Here is a 21,065-nt window from a genome sequence, read left to right as displayed (position 1 = left end):
TTGTTAGGAGGATGGACCAGTGAGGAAGACTCTGCAACTTCCTTCTGGGTGGCTGCCGCCACCACCATGGCATCTACCGGGACTCCCTTTGACAGAAATTCTTTTCCCTGAGGGGCGGAGAGAAATTTGTTGGGGCGCCTAGGTACTGGCTCCACAGAATCAGGGTTTTCCCACACCCTTCGACAAATAAGGTCAAGAAGTTCATCGAAGGGTGGAGACACCCAGGAGGCAGAAGGTTGAGCGCCAAAAGCCTTAAGGAATATTGACTCCTCCTCGGAAGGGGTTTTGGAAGGCCAGTCTCCTCTTTGTTTCAGTATTTCCAGAATATCGGAGAAGAAAACATCATCAGAGGAAGACTTGGGGGATCCTTCCGATTCCTCGAGGTCAGTATCGGAAGTGAGAGACTCATCCTGGGAGTCTATGTGCTTCCTCTTGCACAATTTCTTTCTGGGAGGTTCCTCAGGCACAGGCTCTGAGGGACCTTCAGGAAGTGGGGGACCGCTCTTGGGGGTATCCTTAGGGTCTGGCGCTCTACTGTCCAAGGATAGGTGAGTGTCAGAAGCTCTCACCAGAGTGGTAGGGGATGGAATGACCGACCCGAGTGAAGTAGCTGACGACCTGGCCAGCGCTCCGCATGGCCTCAAAGGTGGGTCCCCCCCGAGTCCGAGGACCGACCGACCTCCAAGGCCTCGACCGGGACTGGGGTCCCCCGAGCCGATGCACCGAGTGGGAGACTCTGAACCGAAAGATGTCCTGAAGTATCCCCTTTGGGCCCGACCGAGGAGACCCAAGTCTCAAACCCTGTGGACAGAACTGACAAGGTCGGAGCCGAGGTTGGCACCGATAAACCCAAGGGGGGTATCGGAGCTGGTGCAAGAACATCACTCGGAGCGGAATATGCCAACTCCGACAACAAGGATGTGCTCAGAGGAGGAATCACTGAAACAACCATAGGAATTGCCTCCGGAGCCGACTGGGTCAGAGCCAAAAACAATTTAGCCAACACCGGCGACTGCAGGAGCCTCTGCACCACCCTATCCACATCCAAATCAGAAAGCCTGGAGGATTTGGTGGAGATGGATGGAGACTGAGATCTCTTATCTGGTGAACCATGCCTCGCACTAGGCGACCAGCTGAGAATGATCAGAGCGGACGCTGAATCACTTAACACAGATATCTCCTGTGGCCCCGAAGACAGTGGAGCTGAGGAAGCAGTATCCAATATAGAAATCTTCTCCGGAGGCTCCGAAGATGCAGATTGAGCCGGAGATGTTTTCTTGGACTTGGAGGTCTTAGATTTAGACTGAGAGCTGGAAGCCAAATCTATAGCCTCCACAAAAGATGGTTTAAGCAGTCCCTTTAAAATCAATTTGTTTTTCCTCTCTTTGAGCACCCTAGGACTGAAGGCATGGCAAAAGCTACATGACTCCTGTAAATGGATGGCTCCTAGACAATAGACACAGTGTCCATCTGTGATGGACATTTTATATCCGCACTTTGAACACTTTTTGAAGCCAGAAGGCTTATGTTCTTTCTGATCTTTAGATATATCTTGAAAGGGTTAACAAACTTCCAAAACGGGCGGCAAAGCACACAGCATTCACTACAGTTAACAACTTCCAAACGGGCGGGAAGCCCACAACGTAGACTAGCAAACAGTACCACAGAGAAAAAGCAAAGCTCTAAACAAACAACTGGCAACAAGGACACAGAGAGAGAACCTCTAACTTAAACGGTACTAAGACAATACAATAAGAAACACACGAACAACTCAACTAAGGGAGGACTAGGTCCTCTAACTAAAATGGGCCTAGCCCGTGGGAACAGTTAGGGATACCACAAAAACACCAGAAAACACACAAACACAGCGACAGCAGCAAAAATTAGCTATTAAAATAGCTTTTGAGTGTAAAGCAACCAATTTCTCAAGAGAAATAAGTCAAAAAGAGGTACTAAGCCACAGCCAAGCGAGACCACGTCCGAGCTCTACAAGCAGCAAACGAGATCTGGGGATGCGAAGCAGTGTACCATGGGATACCCTCTTAGCCCAGCCAATCAGAGACTTTTGAGCTAGTAAAATAGGCCGAGTCGGAGCCGATATTCGGCTCCAAACCTATGGGTAAGAATGTAGGTGAGATAGGACTACATAACATCTATAATTCAAAGTGGAAAGGAATGATGTTGAAACAGTGGGGAGGCTCAAGAAACAAGAAGAGACTGGGATTTTGGATGCAGACCTTTAAGGAGAATAAAAATAATCATACAGAATATTATATCCATAAGGTAGCAGAAGGTATTCTAAGAACTAAGCAAACATGGGAATGGAGAAAGGAGATTCTGCTGATAGGGATGACTGCAATTAGGGATATAGACAATAGGCAGAAGGGGGCCGGAATTTACTGGAGAAAAATGGCAAAGGAACCAAGGTATTGGGAGCCAAATAACTACAGATTAAAAGGTAATAGAATGGGAAGAGGCCACAAATTTATTTGGACTGTAGGTCAGAGACTGCCTTCCCTATCAAGAACTGATATCAGAGTACAGGCAAATAGAAAGAAATGGGGCATCCTACATGAAAGACCAGCACTGGTAGAGTTTTTAGTAGAATCTAAAACAGAAACTGCCATTAAAAAAGGAATACTTAGTACAGCATATAAAATATTGTATGCTAACTATAAGAATCAATCAGAGGAGGTTAGAAAGAACTGGGAAGAGAAAGACTGTATAGGAAAGTCACAAAGAAACAATGAGAGGATATCTGTATGTCTCCCAAATATGCAACAAAATCTAGAAGATTTAGGATTTTTGCTTGGAAATGTATACATATTTTTATACCCCAACTAGACTCCAGAGATTTTTTCCTCATGTAGACAGAAAATGTTGGAGGTGTGATGGGGAAGAAAGATGTATTTGGGAACATATTTCTGGGAGTGCGGTGGGTTGGTGGAATTTTTTTTACAGATTCCCTGTTGGATGCACTGTGGGAGATGATGGGTGGGTGGATTGGTGTGACGAGGGATATGATTTTTCTCAGCTATGATACAGCATTGGAACTGCCTAGACATGATAAGGCTTTGCTGTGTCTAATTATGGTGGCTATACTAGAAAACGGAAATCAAAATCTAAACCAACTATATAAGAAGTAGTGAATATAGTAATGGAGATAAAAAAACTGGAATTGAGATTTTTAGAAAAGGGTAGGCGCAAACTACATTGGAAAAGTGGGAATTACTGGAGCAATACATACAGGGGAGTAATGAGGTTTAAAAGAAGGCAGGGCTTAAATGAGCTATGCAATGCTTAACTGAAAATGATTGGGTAGATTATAAGTGATATATAATGTTTGCAACTGCTAGTGTGTCAGCATGGTTTGTGATGTAAAATGCTTGCAACTACAATCGTGTCGGTGTGGTTTGTTTTCATTTATATAAATGCATGGTTGTTTATATCATATGTGACAGTTTAATAAATATGTTTCTTGCTTGAAAAAGGAGGCAGGAATTGAATAATTTATGTAATGTTGCTTAGGTTATATGACATATAGCAATGTATGTGAAGAATAATGTTTGTTAATGTTAATTTGTTAATACAGTTTGATTCCTTTTGTTTAAATGTAAATTTCCCTATGTCACAAGTGATAATTCAATAAAGGTGTTTAAAAAAATGTCTGAAGGAAAATTGTGAGTCATACTGCTTAACAAGCAGGGTGGGTTTATTCCAAAGGTTTGTAATGCATTGTGTTATAAACCCATCACTCCACCATGTTTTATTTATCTGCTGGTGAAGATTTAGGTCCCTGATTTTAGTATCAGTGGAGATATTGGTCTTGGTCTAGGACAACCAGGTCTCTATTGACTCAATAAGTGAGACAGAGATCTCCACCCAAAAGTCTATAAGCCACTGAATAAAAGGCTAACGCTTCCAGTGTTTCTTGACAGCTCACAAATGTAATGCGCATGAGCTTTTTGGTAAGGAACTTTTGGGATCTTTCTAATTGCTAATGAATTGGAGAGCTACATCCCAAAGAGGACATTGTACTCAATAAGTGGCCTAATCAAAATCGAGTATAAGCAATTGATTACCTCTTTAGACTTTGATAAGGTTCCTTTGGCAATTGGCTGGGCTAAACAAAGGGATTTCCTCACAAATATTCACACAATAGTAAAAAGACACCTTACCTAGGTCCCTTTTGTTATTTAGAGGTGTGCTGTCTAGATAGTACAATGAGGGAAGGGATTGTCTATCAGATACTACAGTTTTAACATTCAAGTATGAGCCAGTTTTTAATATATCACAGTTTTTAACATTCAGTTTGAGCCAGTTTTTAATATACCATTAATTCACTGGGAGAGTTCATTTTAGAGGTTTTCAGTTTTATAGTTTGATTTCACCACCCCCACTGTGCAATCTGCAAACCTTGTTAGCCACTGTACATGGCTCTCTACCTAGAGATCTGAGAAGTAAATACTAAATGGAGAGATCCCAGCACCAAGCCCTGAGGGACACCACTGGTCTTTTTCACACTTTCTGATGATGCACCTGCAACTCGCACTGTGTGGGTATTGTCTTTCAGCCAGTTTGCTATTCATCTTACCACATATGGGTCAATTTTAAAGCATTAGCTTTTGTATGATGCCAGCATAGGAAATGATGTTAGGAGGCTTTGGCCAGGTCAGGATATGCTGCATGTACTGCATGGCCACAACCTACAGCCTCCACAACCCTTTAGAAGAAATTTACCTTAAAATGACAGGTGCTGCTCTTCACAAAACCAGACTGCTGGGAGTTAAGTCTAACAAGTTTCTTAATATCAAAGTTTATGACCTCAGTTATAATACCTTTCATAGTTTTGTAGATGAAGCTTGTAAGGGTGGTACGTATGTAACTACCCAGGTTATTGTTAGAAGGCCATCCTTACATAGGGGCATCATCATTTATGCTCCACTCATCAGGGACAAAACTTGTAGCTAAACTTAAAATATAGTTTGAGGAGTGTGTCTGCAAGTGCATGTTTAATACTACTAATTAAGCAACCAAGTATACTGTCTGGTCCTGCAAAGGATGTACTTTACGTCATGATTAGCTCTTTGAATAAAAGGTCTTCAGAAATAGTTGGGAAATAAGAGATTCTGACATTTCCGGCCTTGACTAGAACTCACAGGAGAGAAACTGGTACCAAATATGTTTGCAAGGATAGTGGCAATGTCAGGTGGGTCAGAAAAGGAAGACCCATTATGAATAAGTACATAGAATTTTAGGGTAGTGTTTTTTTTTTTTAGTTTTCTAACATAGCTAAAGAAGGATATACAATTATCTTTGGCTTCAGAGGTAAGCAAGCTTAAGTTCACGGGCTCCTTGAGCAGGGACCTGACACAGTTCTTCAGTTTTTTTGTAATGCTTAAAATTTTATCTCTGAGAAGATGGGTTTTAGATCTACTATATAAATTAATGAATTTCTTTCTCTTATGGTATAGTTTATTTACTGTGTAATTTATTCCTCATTAATATTTATGCTATTTTTTATCAGTAGTTCATCATTTTGAAGATCCATTTATTTGCATACTGGTTTGGTTTGACGTTTTCATTTTTGCATATGTATTTGCTTTGTTGTGGGGAGCCCTGTAGAAGCACCTTTGTGACTAAAGTAATCTACTGAGTTTGAAAAGGCACAAATGATGTAATGAAAATTAAATCAGAACAGTAGCAAGAAGGCAATTAAGACAACCCCATTCATAAAGCATTATGGAAACTATATAAAGTCCATTTTAACAAACAGCATCTACAATACTGTATCCCACAGAAATAAACAGTGTGATTAAAATAAAAATAAAAATAAAACAAAACTAAAAACAGGGAGAACAGATAACTAGAAGAAATGGGGCATATGTACAGAATTGGAACTGCCTAAACATAAGGCCTTCCTGTGTCGAAATTATGGTGATTGCACTAGAAAATGGAAATCAAAATCGAAACAGACTATATTAGAAGTAGTGAATGTAGTAACAGCGATAAAACAACTGGAATTAAGATCTTTAGAAAAGGTTTGGAGCAAACTACATAGGAAAAATTGGAATTATGGGAACAATACATACAGGGGAGGAATGAGGTTTAAAAGAAGCAGGACTTAAATGAGCTATGTAATGTCTGACTGAAAATGATTGGGTAGATTATAAGTGATGTATAATGTTTGCAACTGGGAGTGTGTCAGTATGGTTTGTGATGTAAAATGCTTGCAACTAGGATTGTGTTGGTGTAGTTTGTTTTAATATATATAAATGTATGATTGCCTATGTCGTTAGTGATGGTTTAATAAAGATGTTTCTTGTTTAAAAATAAAAAGGCAGGTTTGCTTAGGTTATATGATATACAACAATATATGTAAAGTATACAGCAATATATGTAAAGTATAATATTTGTAAACATGAACTTAATACAATTTGATTACTTTTATATAAATGTAAATTTTCCTGTGTCACAAGTAATAATTTAATAAAGGTGTTTAATAAAACAAAAAAACAAAAACATGAGATCCACCTTACCAAAACTACCAGTAACTAGAAATTGCTCTCTTTGTAGTAACTGATCCAAGAGTTGGTTTGGTTTTACTAATTAAGGAAGTGGGAGCTGGGAGTACAGCCCCCTTCCAATTTGTTCCAGGGGTACAAGATACATCCAAAAAGATGGACTCTCATTACTAACAATGTCAATAAGTTGAGCTTTTTGTTAACTTTATATAGACCCATATACAAAAATATCTATACCTATACAGATATATTGATACAGGTATGGGCTCCCTACTGAAATGTTGCAACTCACAATGTCAATACAGGAGGAGATTGAATACTGAATATCAGTTTTATCCTTTACACTTGCTTTTGTGGGAGAGGCTGGCAATCCCCCTCCCAAATGTATTTATACCAACTCTGAGAAAAGGGATTGTTCCAGGAAATGGTCTCAGACTTAGCATATCTAACTTTTTAGATCAAGTGGTTACTGAATGTGTGTGTGTCTGTCTGCACTTGTGCCTGTATGTGTGAATGTGAGAGACAGTGTGCTTTTGTATATCTATATATGTATAACAGGGTTCCCAGTGGGAGTAGGTGCGCATCAGGATTCATGTCTGAGCCTACTGATATTCATACTGGTGGACTATATTAGCAAACAAGTCAGAGAAGACAGATAAATAAAACTGCTGCTGTTTGCAGATGATATAGTACTATAAGCACACTCTTTACAGGAACTTCAGCAAGTGATAAGGGAGTGGGATGCAAATGCAAAACTTAAGGTACATGGGATGAAACTGAGTATGGACAAGACAGTTGTTATGGCATCAAATGGGGGAAATCAGAACAAGCTGAAAAGTCATATAGAAGTAAAAGTAGTGAAAAAGTTTAACAGCTTCAAGTATGTAGGAAGGGTGGCTGAAGAGAAGGGAAAATAAATGAGGAGGTCAAAGCTAGAATTGGAGGGGCTACAGCCAACTAGCAGAGAGCTTCAGGGGGAGCGTGTAGCAGAAGAATGGGAAAGAAGCTGAAAAGTCAGGTATACCTACCAGATGGCGCATTGGTGCAGCGGTAGCATTGTCGCCTCAAAGCAAGAGGTTCTCCGGTTCGTTTCTCGGCTGAGATGTCTTCTGTGTGGAGTCTGCATGTCCTTCCTGCGTTTGTGTGGGTTTCCTCCCACGTTACAAAGACGTGCATCTGGAGTGTTTCTCCCCGGGCCTCTGCTGAAAATAGGCTTCATTCCAAGTCAGACTTTCCCAGTTAACAAATAATAAATAAAAATAAAACAAATAAATAAATACAAAATAGTGGGTACAATCCTTACTTCTGTATGGTACCGAAACCAAAATGATTGACTTTAACAATTGGCTTAGTTTCTGGTGTCATTCCTGGGGGATCCAGTACCTGACAGCTTGGGAAGATATGATCGACAGACCCTGATGCTTTGCCAGAGATGGCCTGCATCTGTCTCACCTAGGCTTCAGGATTCTGGGAAAGGCTCTTGCCTCCCCTATAGTGCCTTTTTTAGGAAAAGTGATGAGGTTAAAACTACCAACATAAAAATTTCAACAAAACACAAATTAAAGGTCAAGCTGCTAAACGCTAGGAGTCTAAACATGAAACTGCACTCATTGCAAACATTCCTAACCTTGGAAAATGCTGACATCTGTGTAGTCACAGAAACTTGGTTCAAAGCTGCGGAGAGCACCCCAGCCTTGCCTGGTTACTCATCCGATCATACATTCAGACCCAAAACTATGGGTAATAAAGCTAAAGGAGGCTGAGTTTCAAAATATATTAATGACATGCACACCTCCAGGCTGGTCAAACAGTATGACACACAGGAGATACTCCAGGTGCAGTTAACTATTGACAAGACCCCTATACAAATCATAGCTAGCTACCAGCCTCCAAATCTGACCCAAGAAGCCCAAACTGCCTACCTAGACCTCTTCGAATCTATCAAGATTCAATTATTTACCTTGATCCTGGGTGACTTTAACTACCCAAATATAGACTGGAAGAACTACTCTTGCCAAAACATAAATGCCCAGAGATTCCTCGATCTTGTCATTGCAAATGCTTTGGAACAGCTAGTCAATACCCCCACAAGAGATGATAATATCTTTGACTCGGTAACCAACATGAGTAACCACTGCAGTATCATCCTCCCTTGTAAGATTAGACCATAAAGCGGTTATGTTCGAAGTCACCATCTCCCCCGACCCCCCTCTAGCTAGTGTCAAACAAAAACATTTCTCCAAAGCTGATTACAGCCTCCTGAGGGATGGTATAAACAGCTTTACAGCCCCCCCCCCCCCCAGAAACTGGCACCAGTATCCAAAACTATACCAAATTACTATATGAACATTTATATAGATGCATGGAATCAGGAATACCTGACCGGACTAAATCATCCTCTGCAAGGAAGAGTAAACCTGTTTGGTGGACATCTGCAATAAATAAACTCTATAACAAAAGAAAAAAAAAATGCAGTCCAGGACCAAGAAGGAGCAGGTGCCCAATTGGAAGCATTCTCTCCTTAGCCTAAACAAGCAAATAAGAGCACTAGTGAAATCCTCCAAAGCAAACTTCGAGTCCAAATTGGCCAAATCTATTAGAGACAATCATAAGGCCTTCTTCACATATCTCCATAATCTCAAAGGTAGCACCCAAATCTGTTCAAAACTGGTGGTCAAGGACACCACATATACAAATGCCGTAGATACAGCAAACTTGCTGGCTGACAGATTCAGCAAAAATTTCACCCCTCTATCCCCCCATCAGTAAATCAGGACATTCTCACTACCTGCCCCCTTCCCCTTATATCTAGGGATCATGTCATCACTGCTCTCTCAAAGGCAAAAAACATCCCAGGCTGTATCCTACATGAACTCAGGCAGGAACTTGCAGCACCATTAGGCACCCTATTCAACCAAAGCCTGAGTACCGGTTTTGTCCCAGATGAGTGCAGGACAGCCACTGTCACCCCTTTACACAAAGGTGGAGCGCCCACTGATCCGGGAAATTATAGACCCATCAGCCTAAATAGCCTGAACTGCAAGGCCATGGAACGGATTATCATGGACCTCATTAACAAGGACATCGGCAACCTCCAAACACTCAATCCCACACAATTTGGCTTCGTCAAGGGGAGGTCATGTCTGTTAAATTTGGTTGACTTTTTTGAGAAAGGAACCCAAAGTGATGGATGAGGGGAAGACAATGCACACCTCCTACCTTGACCTGGCCAAAGACTTCAACACTATCCCCACCCGGGCATAATAGATAAACTTTCTCAACTAGCATCAATTTGTATGTTACCAGATGGGTATCCAACTGGCTCATTAATAGAACCCACCTAGTCAAAATAGGGGAAGCCACCTCAAGCAGCAGACCCATATCAAGTGGTGTACCCCAGGGTTCGGTCTTGGGGCCTCTGTTATTTGGGATATACTTTTCTGAGGTACAGGCCAATACCAGTGCACTATGGCTGACCAAGTTTGCAGATGACTGCAAGCTGGGAGCTGTCATCAATTCCCCTAGTGATGTGTACATCCACCAAGAGGGTCTCACCCAAACAAATGACTGGTGCCAGAAACATAGCCTCAAGCTGAATACAAAAAAATCCATCATCATCCCCTTTGGGGAAGAGAGATGTCCGCACAAATTAACATATTAATAACAACGTTCTATGCATGCAGTCAGTCATGAGGGATTTGGGTACCCAGACTGATAGCCGCCTGACTTTTGACCACCATGTTGCTTCCATTGTATGGAAAGCTTTCTACATGGCCCACCTTTTAAGTAAAGGCATCTCATCCAGGGACAAGGAGGTCATAACATTCCTTTATTCTTACCTTATAAGGCCCATTATTGAGTACAATGCCCCATTCGGCATGTACCTCGCAAAGCACATGCAGCAGCTGGACAGACCACAGAAGTTCCTCACTAGGAGAATCCAAGGCCTCAGAAATCTACCATACACAGATGGGTTAAAAGCCTTATCCCTCTACTCTGTTTCATACAGACTCCTCAGAGGTGACCTCTGCCTGGCATACAAGGCGATCTTGGACCCCGCCTCAATGGGACTGCTGCATATCCGCAAGTCAAGCTCCACTCGTGTAACCTGCACACGTGGACTCAACCTGGTCTGTGACATCAACAGGACTTGCTGGCAGGACAGATTTGTATCCCAGTGACTCCGCCATCTATGGAACAGACTCCCTCTACATGTCAAGCAAAGTACCTCTTTACCCCTTTTTAAGCGCAATCTGGATAACTGGATGGGAAATAGAAAATACATCCCTGGGATTCCACCAGTGTCCCTGCTGGACAGGGACATCGGATGCTGATTTGTCTATGCATGGGCTAAACTCCTGGCTAGGTTTATAAGGGCCTTAGGGCCAATAGCCTAGTAACTTCCTATGATCCTATGAAGGCAGAGCATTTGAGGAAGCTCAAAGTGATGGAAATGGACATGCTTGAGATGGGCGGTAGGCTGCACATTGTGGGGCAGATGAAGAAATGGTGATATTAGAACATAAGCCTAAGTACCTCAAACTGGAGAAAAAAACTGAAGAACCAACTATGGTGGGTCAGGCACATGTGCACAAAAGCAGAAGATTTGTGACAAGATAGGAAGAAGGCAAGAAGAAACAAGAATATCCAGTAAACAAATGGATGGAAGGATTGTGTCAGAGCAGACCTGGGACAGTCATGCATGACTGTTGAAGGAAGGGAAGGGGCAATGAATTGAGAGAGATGGCAACAACTGACATGACAGCCTAAAACCTTGTAGAAAATGGAAAAAAGGGGGTTGATAATGGTATTTATATATGTATAAATAAATGATTTTTTCATACTAGTAATAACAGTGTTATTTAAAAAATGCAAAAGCAGTCAATTTCATACACCAAACTTTTTAGAACGTGTCCTCTCCACACTACCAAAACATATACAGGTACACTTATAAATGCAGCTTACCTTGTAAGAAAAGTGCTTTCAGGTTTTTTAGCCTCCTAAGCTGTAGTTGGGCCAAGTTAGAAATGCCATTATAGCCCAAATGAAGAACTTCCAAACTTTCCATTATTGGTGTTAGGTTTTCATTATATCCTGCATCCCTATAATAATTAGAATGTTTAAAGACTGAATAAATCATAAGGAATTTATCAAAGCCTTATATAACACATATCCATAAATACTGTGTGTGCAACAGTGACTCTGCTTTCTAAAATATTCATTACTCCTACAGATGTCAGCTAATTACTAAAGTTGTTCAAAACAGAATGTAAGTAAAGTTATGTACTTACTATAACAATGCATCTTTCTTGTCTGTTTTCATCTTTCCTCAACCTTTGGGTTTCAGATCCAACCTCGGATCCAACTTTGGCCACTTCTCAAACTTTGGATCATAGTTCAAGCTCTTCCCCGGAACTTAACTGTAATCCTCTCCCAAGCCCCAGATTACTTCAGATCGATTTTTTCCCCAAGATATAAATATATAGAGCAGAATCAATTCTATAAATGTCTAGAAGCATGATAGGAAGAGCATCTGAAGCTAAGAAAGGGATAGACCAAAAGGAAGATACCTTCAGGTCATATGAGGAGATCAAATACATATCTTCTTCTAGTGGAAGGGGAAGGTAGGCTGAGGAAAGATGAAGACAGACAACACAGCTGCATCATTACAATGAGTATACAACTTTTGTATCTGATGTTGTCTTTTTCGTTTACTCCTCAACCTCTGGGTCAGAGTCCCCAGCTAGTGTCAAATCCAAGGTGGTCTCATGGAAGGATATTCTGGAATATGGCAGAACCAAATGCTGCCTTGATCCTAGAAAGTAGGTCCAGCTTGTAATGAGCTATAAAGGCATTGGGGGTCTATATTATAATAGCGAAAATCCCTTTAAGTGAATATGAAAACACTGACACATATTGTGCGAACCGCGAATATGCAGAACGTACTAAACCGCGAAATACAAAAAGTCGACTCCCCATAGTTGGCCAACTCCACCTCCCACTATATACTGCCTACCCAAACAAAATAAATAAACCACATACATACACTAACCAAAACCCTACTTCTAATCCTAAAGTAAAGCACCAAAATCCTACGTCTAACCCTACACTAAACCTTACATACATTACTATCTATGCACGTACCTTAACCCGCACCCTAACCCTAAGGTCTGTAACTATCGCACACTTACCCTACAGCGATATACCAAAACAAAACAAGTAATCCACACACATACATTTAACAAAACCCTAATTCTAACCCTACACTAAACCTTACATACATTACCTATCTATGCACTTACCTTAACCCGCACCCTAACCGTAAGGTCCATAACTATCGCAAACTTACCTTACGGAGCTGTACCACAAATGGGCCAACCATGACACTTTGACTTTCTGAATTTCACGGTTTAGTACGTTCGGCATAATCGTGGTTCGTGCAATACATGTCGGTCTTTTTGCATTCGCTTAAAAGGATTTTCGCTAATATAATATAGACCCGGCATTGGACCAAGTAGCAGCAGCACAAATGTCATCTATAGGCATGCTGGATATGAAAGAGGAAGAAGTGGGAAATGACTTTGTAGAGTGAGCTCATGGTGGTCTTGTTAAAGGCAAGATCTTGTGTTCATACACATAAAAAATACATTCAGTGAGCCACAATGTTAATGTAACTTTAGACACAAGCTGCCCCAGTTTAGCTTTTGAAAATGAAATAAACAACTGTTCTGATTTCCTGAAAGGCTTTGTTCTATGGAGATGAAATCTTAACTGTCTGTGTACGTCCAATAAATGAAGCATGTATTCCCCTTTATTGGAGAAGTTTGGGAAGAACATTGGTAAATTAATGGACTGGTTAAGGGCAGATACAGAAGTTACTTTCTAAAGAAAAGACATGTTGGTGTCAAGAAAAACTCTGCCTTTATGAAAAAAGTATATAAGGTGGCTGGCAAGATGAAGCCTGAAGGAGCCTAGGGGGCCAATCGTGCATCAGCATCCCTTGGTGACTTGGGCAAAAAAACTTTTGCATTTGGAATTGTGTGGAGAGATGAACAGGTTGCAGCACGGCTGGCCCCAATGACAAACAATGCACTCCACCAGTGAAGGATGGAGAGTCCACTCATAAGACATTACAGTAGAACTACTCACTTTGTCTGCTAAAACACCAAACTTCCCTGGAATGTGCGTTACTAAAAGAAAGCGGTTGGAAAAGATCACCCACTGTTACACTCTCATCTCTTCCTGACAAGGGTTCTTCCCTGTATGTTGATGCACCAGACCACTGACATGTTGTCTGTCTGAAATGCAATCATCCCTTGATGAGGAATATCTGGAAATGCCTGCAATGCTAGAAGGACGCTCCTCATCTCTAGGCCACTGATGTGAAGGTTGACCTCAAAGGGGGTCACATGCCTTGGACTGCCTACCCCAGGTAATTCCCCACCCACCCCAATTGTGGCCTTGGGCAATGGGAGATAAAGGGAAGTTCAGCAAAACATCTAGTGTGTGGATCCACCAGGATACATGCTGTCAGTAGATCTTTGTGATTCAAATGGGAGATGACATAGGATGTCAATTCAGAGTACATTGTAGTACTCTCATTAAGTATCTCACTAAGGGTAAAAAGGCTATGGAGGTTGCCATGGACCCCCATAAGCTGAAGAACCATCCTGGCTGGTGGTGACTGAAGAGTTAGTAGATTCTACACTTGAAGTTGTAATTTGGATAATCTGGACCGAGGAAGCCAAGCTACTTCAGAAACTGTAACCAGTTGAGACCCTATGAACTCCAGGGTTTGAGTGAGAAAGAGGTGAGATTTGTTGTAACTGATTGTGATGCTCAGGTGTAGAGATAAATGGAACAAGTAGCCCCTGGTGCGTGTTAGTAGATGCCTGGTGGGAGCAGTGAGGAGCCAGTTGTTGAGATAAGGAAACACCCAGAATCCCAGAAATCTCAAGTGAGCCTGCAACCAATGCCATGCATTTGTCAGACACCTGGGGGATTCTGAATTGAAAATGGCTGGCTCCCAAATGGAAGTGAAGGTATTCCTGGATCATCTATTTTTATGTGATAGTATGGATCTTGGAGATCTATCAAACACAACCAATCATCCTTCCTCAAAAGAAGAAGAATGAACTGAAACATGACCATTCAGAAACTGGAGTGTTTGACAAATTGGTTTAAAGTAGACCTGAGGTCCCCATCGTCTTTGATACCAAAATGAAACTTGGAATAAGTTCTGAATATTCATTAGCCTGATGAAACCTCTTTGATGACTCATTTTCTTAGCAGCTTTTCTATTTCTGAGGCTTCTTCTTTCCTCTGATAGTGTGGTAAATCAGGATTTTTGGGTGGGAAAAGGGTAAAGAGAAAAGGGAATGTAACAGCCTTTGGTAATTATTCCCTGCACCCAGACATCTTTGGTGATGGATGTCAAAGCTTCTAGGTGCAGAGATAAGCAACCCTGACTGACTCAAGAGTGCAGCAGTCAGGCAACTATTCAGGAGCACTGGAAAGGCTTCTCAGAAAAGAAACCTCTGAAACCTTGGTTCAGCAGGCCCCCTCTCCCTAGTGTGCAATGTCTGATAATGCAGTTCTCCACCCCTGCTATGGGAGGATTCATTTCTATAAGAGTCTTGAGAGAACCCTTGTGATTTCCAGAGCCACATCTTTCTACCCCCTTTCCGGTTTCTAGAAAACATCCTCTGAGGGGTAGAAAAATGTATCCCTATGGCAGATAGGGTTTTCCTTTCCTGTTCACTCCCACAGTCCATTCTTTAACCTTGGGTCCATGTAAGGTAGATCTATCAAAAGATGCATTGATGATGAACATCTTGTAGGGCTCTGTAAACTTATCCAGGTGTGCCTCCTAATGGTAATCAAAAGTATAGAGGTATTTGAAAGGGACTGAAGGGTGGCCAGTTGCGAAGAGACGCTCTTTTTATCCTCTGCCAACATGGATCCTGAGGGAGATTTTGTAAGCTCCTTCATCAAATTCCTGTGAAACCTCATGAAATGTGCCAAATAATTCAGCAAATGCAGGGCATAGGTTGCTGAAGCAAAAATGTGCTTCACAAACCTGTCCAATGTCCTCGATTTCCTGTTAGGAAGATGGACAGATTGACCGAAAGCCTCAAGAAACACCATCTCCTCCTGGGATGGGGCTTTAGAAGACCAACCACCTTTCTGCCCCCAGAAATTTGAGAAGCTCTCTGAATGAGACATCTTCAAGGGGTAACCTGGGGGACCCCTCCCCTTCATCAAAGTTAGTGCCATCTGTTAAAACTACTGTGGGGAATCAATGTGCCTCATCTTGCATGTACAGTTCATGGTATCTTCCTCATGAGGATGATCTGAGGAGGACCTGGAAGTGTGAGTGGAGTCCTGCAACAGGACTGGCTATTGGCTAGAACAGAGCAACTGCCACAATAGGACAGTATTCAGAATAAGCAGGCACGGGACCCAGCACACATAGTTGTGGAGGGGAAGGACCCAAGAAGGGTAAGGATGTCCTGTCACCAGTCATGAGAAGAGCTCTCTCCTCTGCCTCAAATGCAGAGACTAATAGGGAGCTCAGAACCATTCCATTGGGAGTTAAAGTAACCTGCATGGAGAAATCCACAACTTAAACATGATCCTGCCTCAATGCAGAGGTCAGAGTTGAACTGTCAAGTGGCGAGGCCCCAAGGGGAAGGAATGGATCTGAAAATCTGAGAGTCAAACAACTACCGTTGATTTGGGACTGAAGTTATGACTCTGAGATCCCTCTGGCTCTGACAAGGTGGACACTGGCTGAATCAGAGAATACGTCACAGTCAAAGAAGGACAGTTCTTCAGAGATAACCCAGACAATCTTGGAATTCTTAGATCTTGAACCACAAAAACAGAAGGGAAGATCACAGTACGGAGTTACTAAAGGTGTTTGGACTTCTCCAAAGCACATGGGTCCAATGGGAGACAGAGATGGCAGAACTCCCAACTAAATCTGGGTCCTGAGAAATTTCTTCATTATCATGTCCACATCAGCTTCAGAAAGGCTCCTGGTAGACCTAAAGGAGGAAGAGGATGAATGGGGGGGGGGGGCTAGAAACTATATCTTGCAGAAAGGAGAGTGAAGTCTCTATGAAATTGGATTCAGTGAGAATTGGGGCTGTTTCTGGGCAGTGGACTTGTGCAGAGCCAATAACAGATATGAAGAATTGAGCAGATCATAAACTTTGAAAATCTTCAGTGGCTGAGCCAAAGTCATCACTGAGTGAGGACAGTAGTTGGGGGTGCACCTCCTCAAGCCGTTAGACTTTTCTTCAGGCTTCTCCCCTAGAGACTTTTCCACAGGCTTTGCAGTGAAAGGGAAGGCTCCAGATAAAGTAGAATCAGATGAAGAAGAAGGTAGTAAACCTTTTAAATAACATTGTTTCTGCATTCAACCAGGGGCCTATAAGTGAATCCTGAACAAATGTCACATTTGACCACAAGATGAGCAGGCCCAAAGCCATATACCCACTCATCCGTGTTGGGAATTTTATGGCCAAGAGCATCTCTTAAACCTTGTAGGTTTATCTGACATCTTCACCCTAAAAAAGAACTCAACGGCTAAACAGAAATAATTAAAGACCAGAACAGGATACCAACAATGTTATCAAGAAATTCACACAAAAATACCAACTATTGTACCAATAAATACTCTAAGGAGGACTTCCAGATGTCTGCATATTGAATAACAGCTTAATTCTAGCTCTCCCACTGTGAAAAGAGAAACTTAGCAGAGAAAGCCAGCAGACCAAGATTTCTGGGTAAATTTCAGTAACTGGCTAGTAACTACACTACCTGGATGCCAGGAAAAAATACAGATGACCTGAAGGAAAATCAGCTACAAAAGGTGACAAAAAATCACTGACTGGGAAAAGTACTGCAGCTGTTTAGCAAAAAAACAAAATGCAAGCTCCAAACATGAATTCCAGCAACCTAAAGGAAAGTATCAGGCAACTGCACACAGATCTGACTAAAATAATTGAAACACTGATAGAGTATATCAACTCAAACAATAAAAGACTGGAAAATATGGAAGAAGTTTTAAACAGATATTCAGATAAGGTGATAAAACTGCAAAACTCAGGAAGTTGAAATGAAGAAAAGGCTGGCTGAATGTGAAAATGCACAAGAAGAGATGTTTCAAAAAATTAACAGAATTAGAGGACGAAGCATGTAGGAAAAACCTGAGATTTTCTAATGTACTGTACTAACTTTAAAAAAGTGCAAATAAGCAACTGGACTGGTATTCCACAACAGAAACTGCTAAACGAAAGGGCACATGGTGTGTATACTTCAAACCTGGCTATGAGAAACCAACCTAGACCTTTAATAGTAAAGATGCAATCTTACCAGCAGAAGGAGTTGATTCTGACAAAACTGTGGCAGAAGTACAAAATACTAAAAGTGGGAAATAACAGTCTGTTTGAGGAGAATGATTACTTATTCTGCACCAGGCAGAAGAGGAGTAAATGTATTCCATTATTCAAGCATGTCAAGAAGCAGGCATGAGATTCAAACTGCTGTACCCCTGGAGGAACAAAATAATTTTTTGATGGAGTACATGCTAAGGAAGAAATACAAAAGGTTGTCCAACAAAAAGTGAACTATGAAACAGAAGGAGATTCTGCTTCTTCTTCTTTTGGTAATAAAGACCACAGAAAGACAGTCCAAGTGAAGCATTTTCCAGTGTTTCAATGGAAAATGCTTGGGGGTAGCAGAAGAGTTGACTAGAAGAATTGAGAGCATGTTGGAAATAAAGCAGAGACAGGGTTTGGCAGATGGATATGAACAGGAATAAAACAAGAAAATCTGGAAATATTGGACTTTCTTGGACTTTGTTAAATGTGTAGGGAATTCTAAAGCATACACCCTACTTCATGTCATTAATGTTCTGAAAAATACTCAGAAGAGGGGAAGATAAAGGAGAAAGTTAACTGTAAGTAAAACATTTTTAATAGTACTATTTTAATAGTGCATAATTTCCTTGCATGTTATATATTTTTTCATTTATTTTTAAGTGTAATGGAGATACTAATGTAAATGGGTGCTCCTCTCTTTTCTTTCTCCCTTCTTTTCTCTTTCTCCTTGTTCAGTTTTAAGAAATGTAGGCACTGCAATGTAAAAAAAAAGATCTGGTTAAAAAAGCATGACAAAAGAAAAATTACTGTGCTTTTTCTCATTCTTGTATATGGGAATGACTGGGTTAAGGCCATTAGCTTAATGTAGTAACACGTTTTACAAGAAAGCAAGTAAATGAAAAAGAATATTGAATATTACAATGCTTTTTTTCTAGTAAATAGTTTTGTGTCGGGTTCTCATGTCTCTAGCAGACCATCTGATAAAGAGAAATGAGTTGGAAAAAATGTTTTCTGAAAGATTTCAAGTGTTTTCCCAGCTAAGACAGCTTTAAGATAAGCCAAAGCCAGACAGCACTTAAGAGAACCACAGGCTGTACCATGCGTCTTAGCATGGATAACCTTTCTTTTAGGTTATCTTAAGTCTATGTCTGTGGCTGTCAGTTTGAAACATTAGGAGGGTAAAACTTCAGTATTTGAAGATGTACATAGTTTTGTGTGTTATTAGTAAAGTTAATAGATTTTAGGGTGGCATTGGGGGTGTGTTTTTATTTTTGTTTGAGGGTTTTCAATAAAACATGACATTTTGTAAGATGTGACAGAAGCTCAAATGGAGATGACAAGAAACAAATGTATAAAAGATTAACCTGCCAAACAGTACATGCATGTAACAGAAAACCTGGAACTAGACATTTAACAAAAAAGCTGTTATACATAAAATGTGGGAATAATTTTTGGAAGAATATGATGCTTTCTGCAATGTCTTTACACTTTAATGGTCTCACAGATAAATACAAACAAGAAAGAGTAGTGAATTATATTAAAAATCTAGAGTGCAAATAGCTATGCTACAGGAGACGCACTTAGAACTAAACACGTGAATTTGACAAAGAATGGTTTTCAAGATGGTTACTCAGCAGAATACCTGGAACAAAGGATGAGAGAAATACTTACATTAATTGCAACAGGAACTCCAATAGTGATAGAAGAGGATAAAAAGACAATAATGGTAGATTTGTAGTACTAAGGGGCGGATGGCAAGGGAGGACTACACTGGCATGTATTTATATTCCACCAAAAACTGCTATAATGGAGATTAATAATTTCTGGGAGAAATAATCAGCTTTCAGCAAAGAATATTACTTATCAGTGGGGACTGGAATTTGATTTGTAACAGTGAAGATGTGTCTGGGGGCACAGAAGGCAAAATATAACAAATGAGGGTACACTTTTAAAGAAATTTATGAAAATATTTGGAAAGGAAGATGTGAATTCAATACTATGAATTCTGAGTGAATGTACACATTATTCCTCAAGATACAAAAACTGGGGTAGGCTAGACAGAATTTACAATTCAAAGGAAAATATGCATTTAATTGAAGGTCTTGACACTCACCCAATAACTATTTCAGATCATGCACCAATAATAACCAAAATAAAAACCACATGGTAGTGAAATAAAAATAAGACACTGGCGCTTTCCCACCTGTCTGTTAAAAACAGAGAAATTTAAGGAATGGGTAGTGGAAATTATTCAGGAGCTGAAAGAATACTCTGTTCTATTTAGAATACACTGTCTTTTCAAACTATTGCTAGCTGCTAGCATAATTATTAACTTGAATAAAAGCTGCAAGAATGATATGAAATATAATGGGTTAATTTAGTAGTAGTATAAAAATGTAAAAAATAGTAAGTGTGCTGGCAAGCATACATAGCTTAGTTAGATTTTTTGGCATCCATGTAAAGCAGTACGTTATTGAGAAATAGTCTGTAAAAATAACTGCGAAGATGGCAGCTGGAAGGACATCAACAAAGTAAAGAGATGCAACATCAAGTTTCAGATAGTGCTGGAACACCACTTTTCAGATAATGCAAGACTGAGTTTCCATGAATCATCAAACTACAAAGAACAAAGGACAAGGGAACAAAGGATAAAGAAAGAACTGTTATACATCAGACTCTGAGAAAAAATATCAGACCTTTTGATATACAAATGAGTGTGTGTAAACACGCTTTGGGTATTTGCCATAGAGAGCTGACAGCATTTGTGTTACATGCTTGTAGATCTGAAAAGAAAAATGTGATAGTAAAGCATATTAACTGAAACAGTTATCTTTGTGTATTTATTGTACTCAGTACAATACAGTAATAAGACTAGTTGATTATAATAAATAGTTAAATGAACTGTGATATGCATGCATGTAAATGCAAGTAACAGCAAGAAACAAACAGGAAGACGTCATATAATTTTTTCAATGGTGAGCCACAGCTGACAGACTGAATGGTTTCTTATTGCGACAACTACAGCTTCTTTTATTTTACTCCGTTAGTACGTTCTGTTGCAGTGCAAACTTTGTCTCCTTCTTCTGTACAGTATCCAGTAGCAGAACAATGCATCTCTGCAAATTTCACAGATCTTGCACATTTACACAGC

At 40.5% G+C, this 21,065-nt stretch overlaps 1 protein-coding gene across 1 annotated transcript in view; it reads right to left on the bottom strand.

Annotated features, from left to right (window-relative positions):
• LRRC9 (leucine rich repeat containing 9) overlaps nt 1-21,065 on the bottom strand; it is a 3,097,114-nt gene that overhangs the window by 467,764 nt on the left and 2,608,285 nt on the right. The window contains exon 27 of the mRNA XM_044073581.1: nt 11,490-11,626. Coding sequence (XP_043929516.1) covers nt 11,490-11,626 — 137 coding nt within the window. The remainder of the gene's footprint in view (nt 1-11,489; nt 11,627-21,065) is intronic.

This window comes from Protopterus annectens, chromosome 6.part0 (assembly GCF_019279795.1).
Source record: "Protopterus annectens isolate FY-2018-M chromosome 6.part0, PAN1.0, whole genome shotgun sequence".
Classification (NCBI taxonomy): Eukaryota; Metazoa; Chordata; order Ceratodontiformes; family Protopteridae; genus Protopterus; species Protopterus annectens.
Note: the sequence above shows the minus strand (reverse complement) of the source record. Positions and strands in the feature narration are given on the sequence as shown.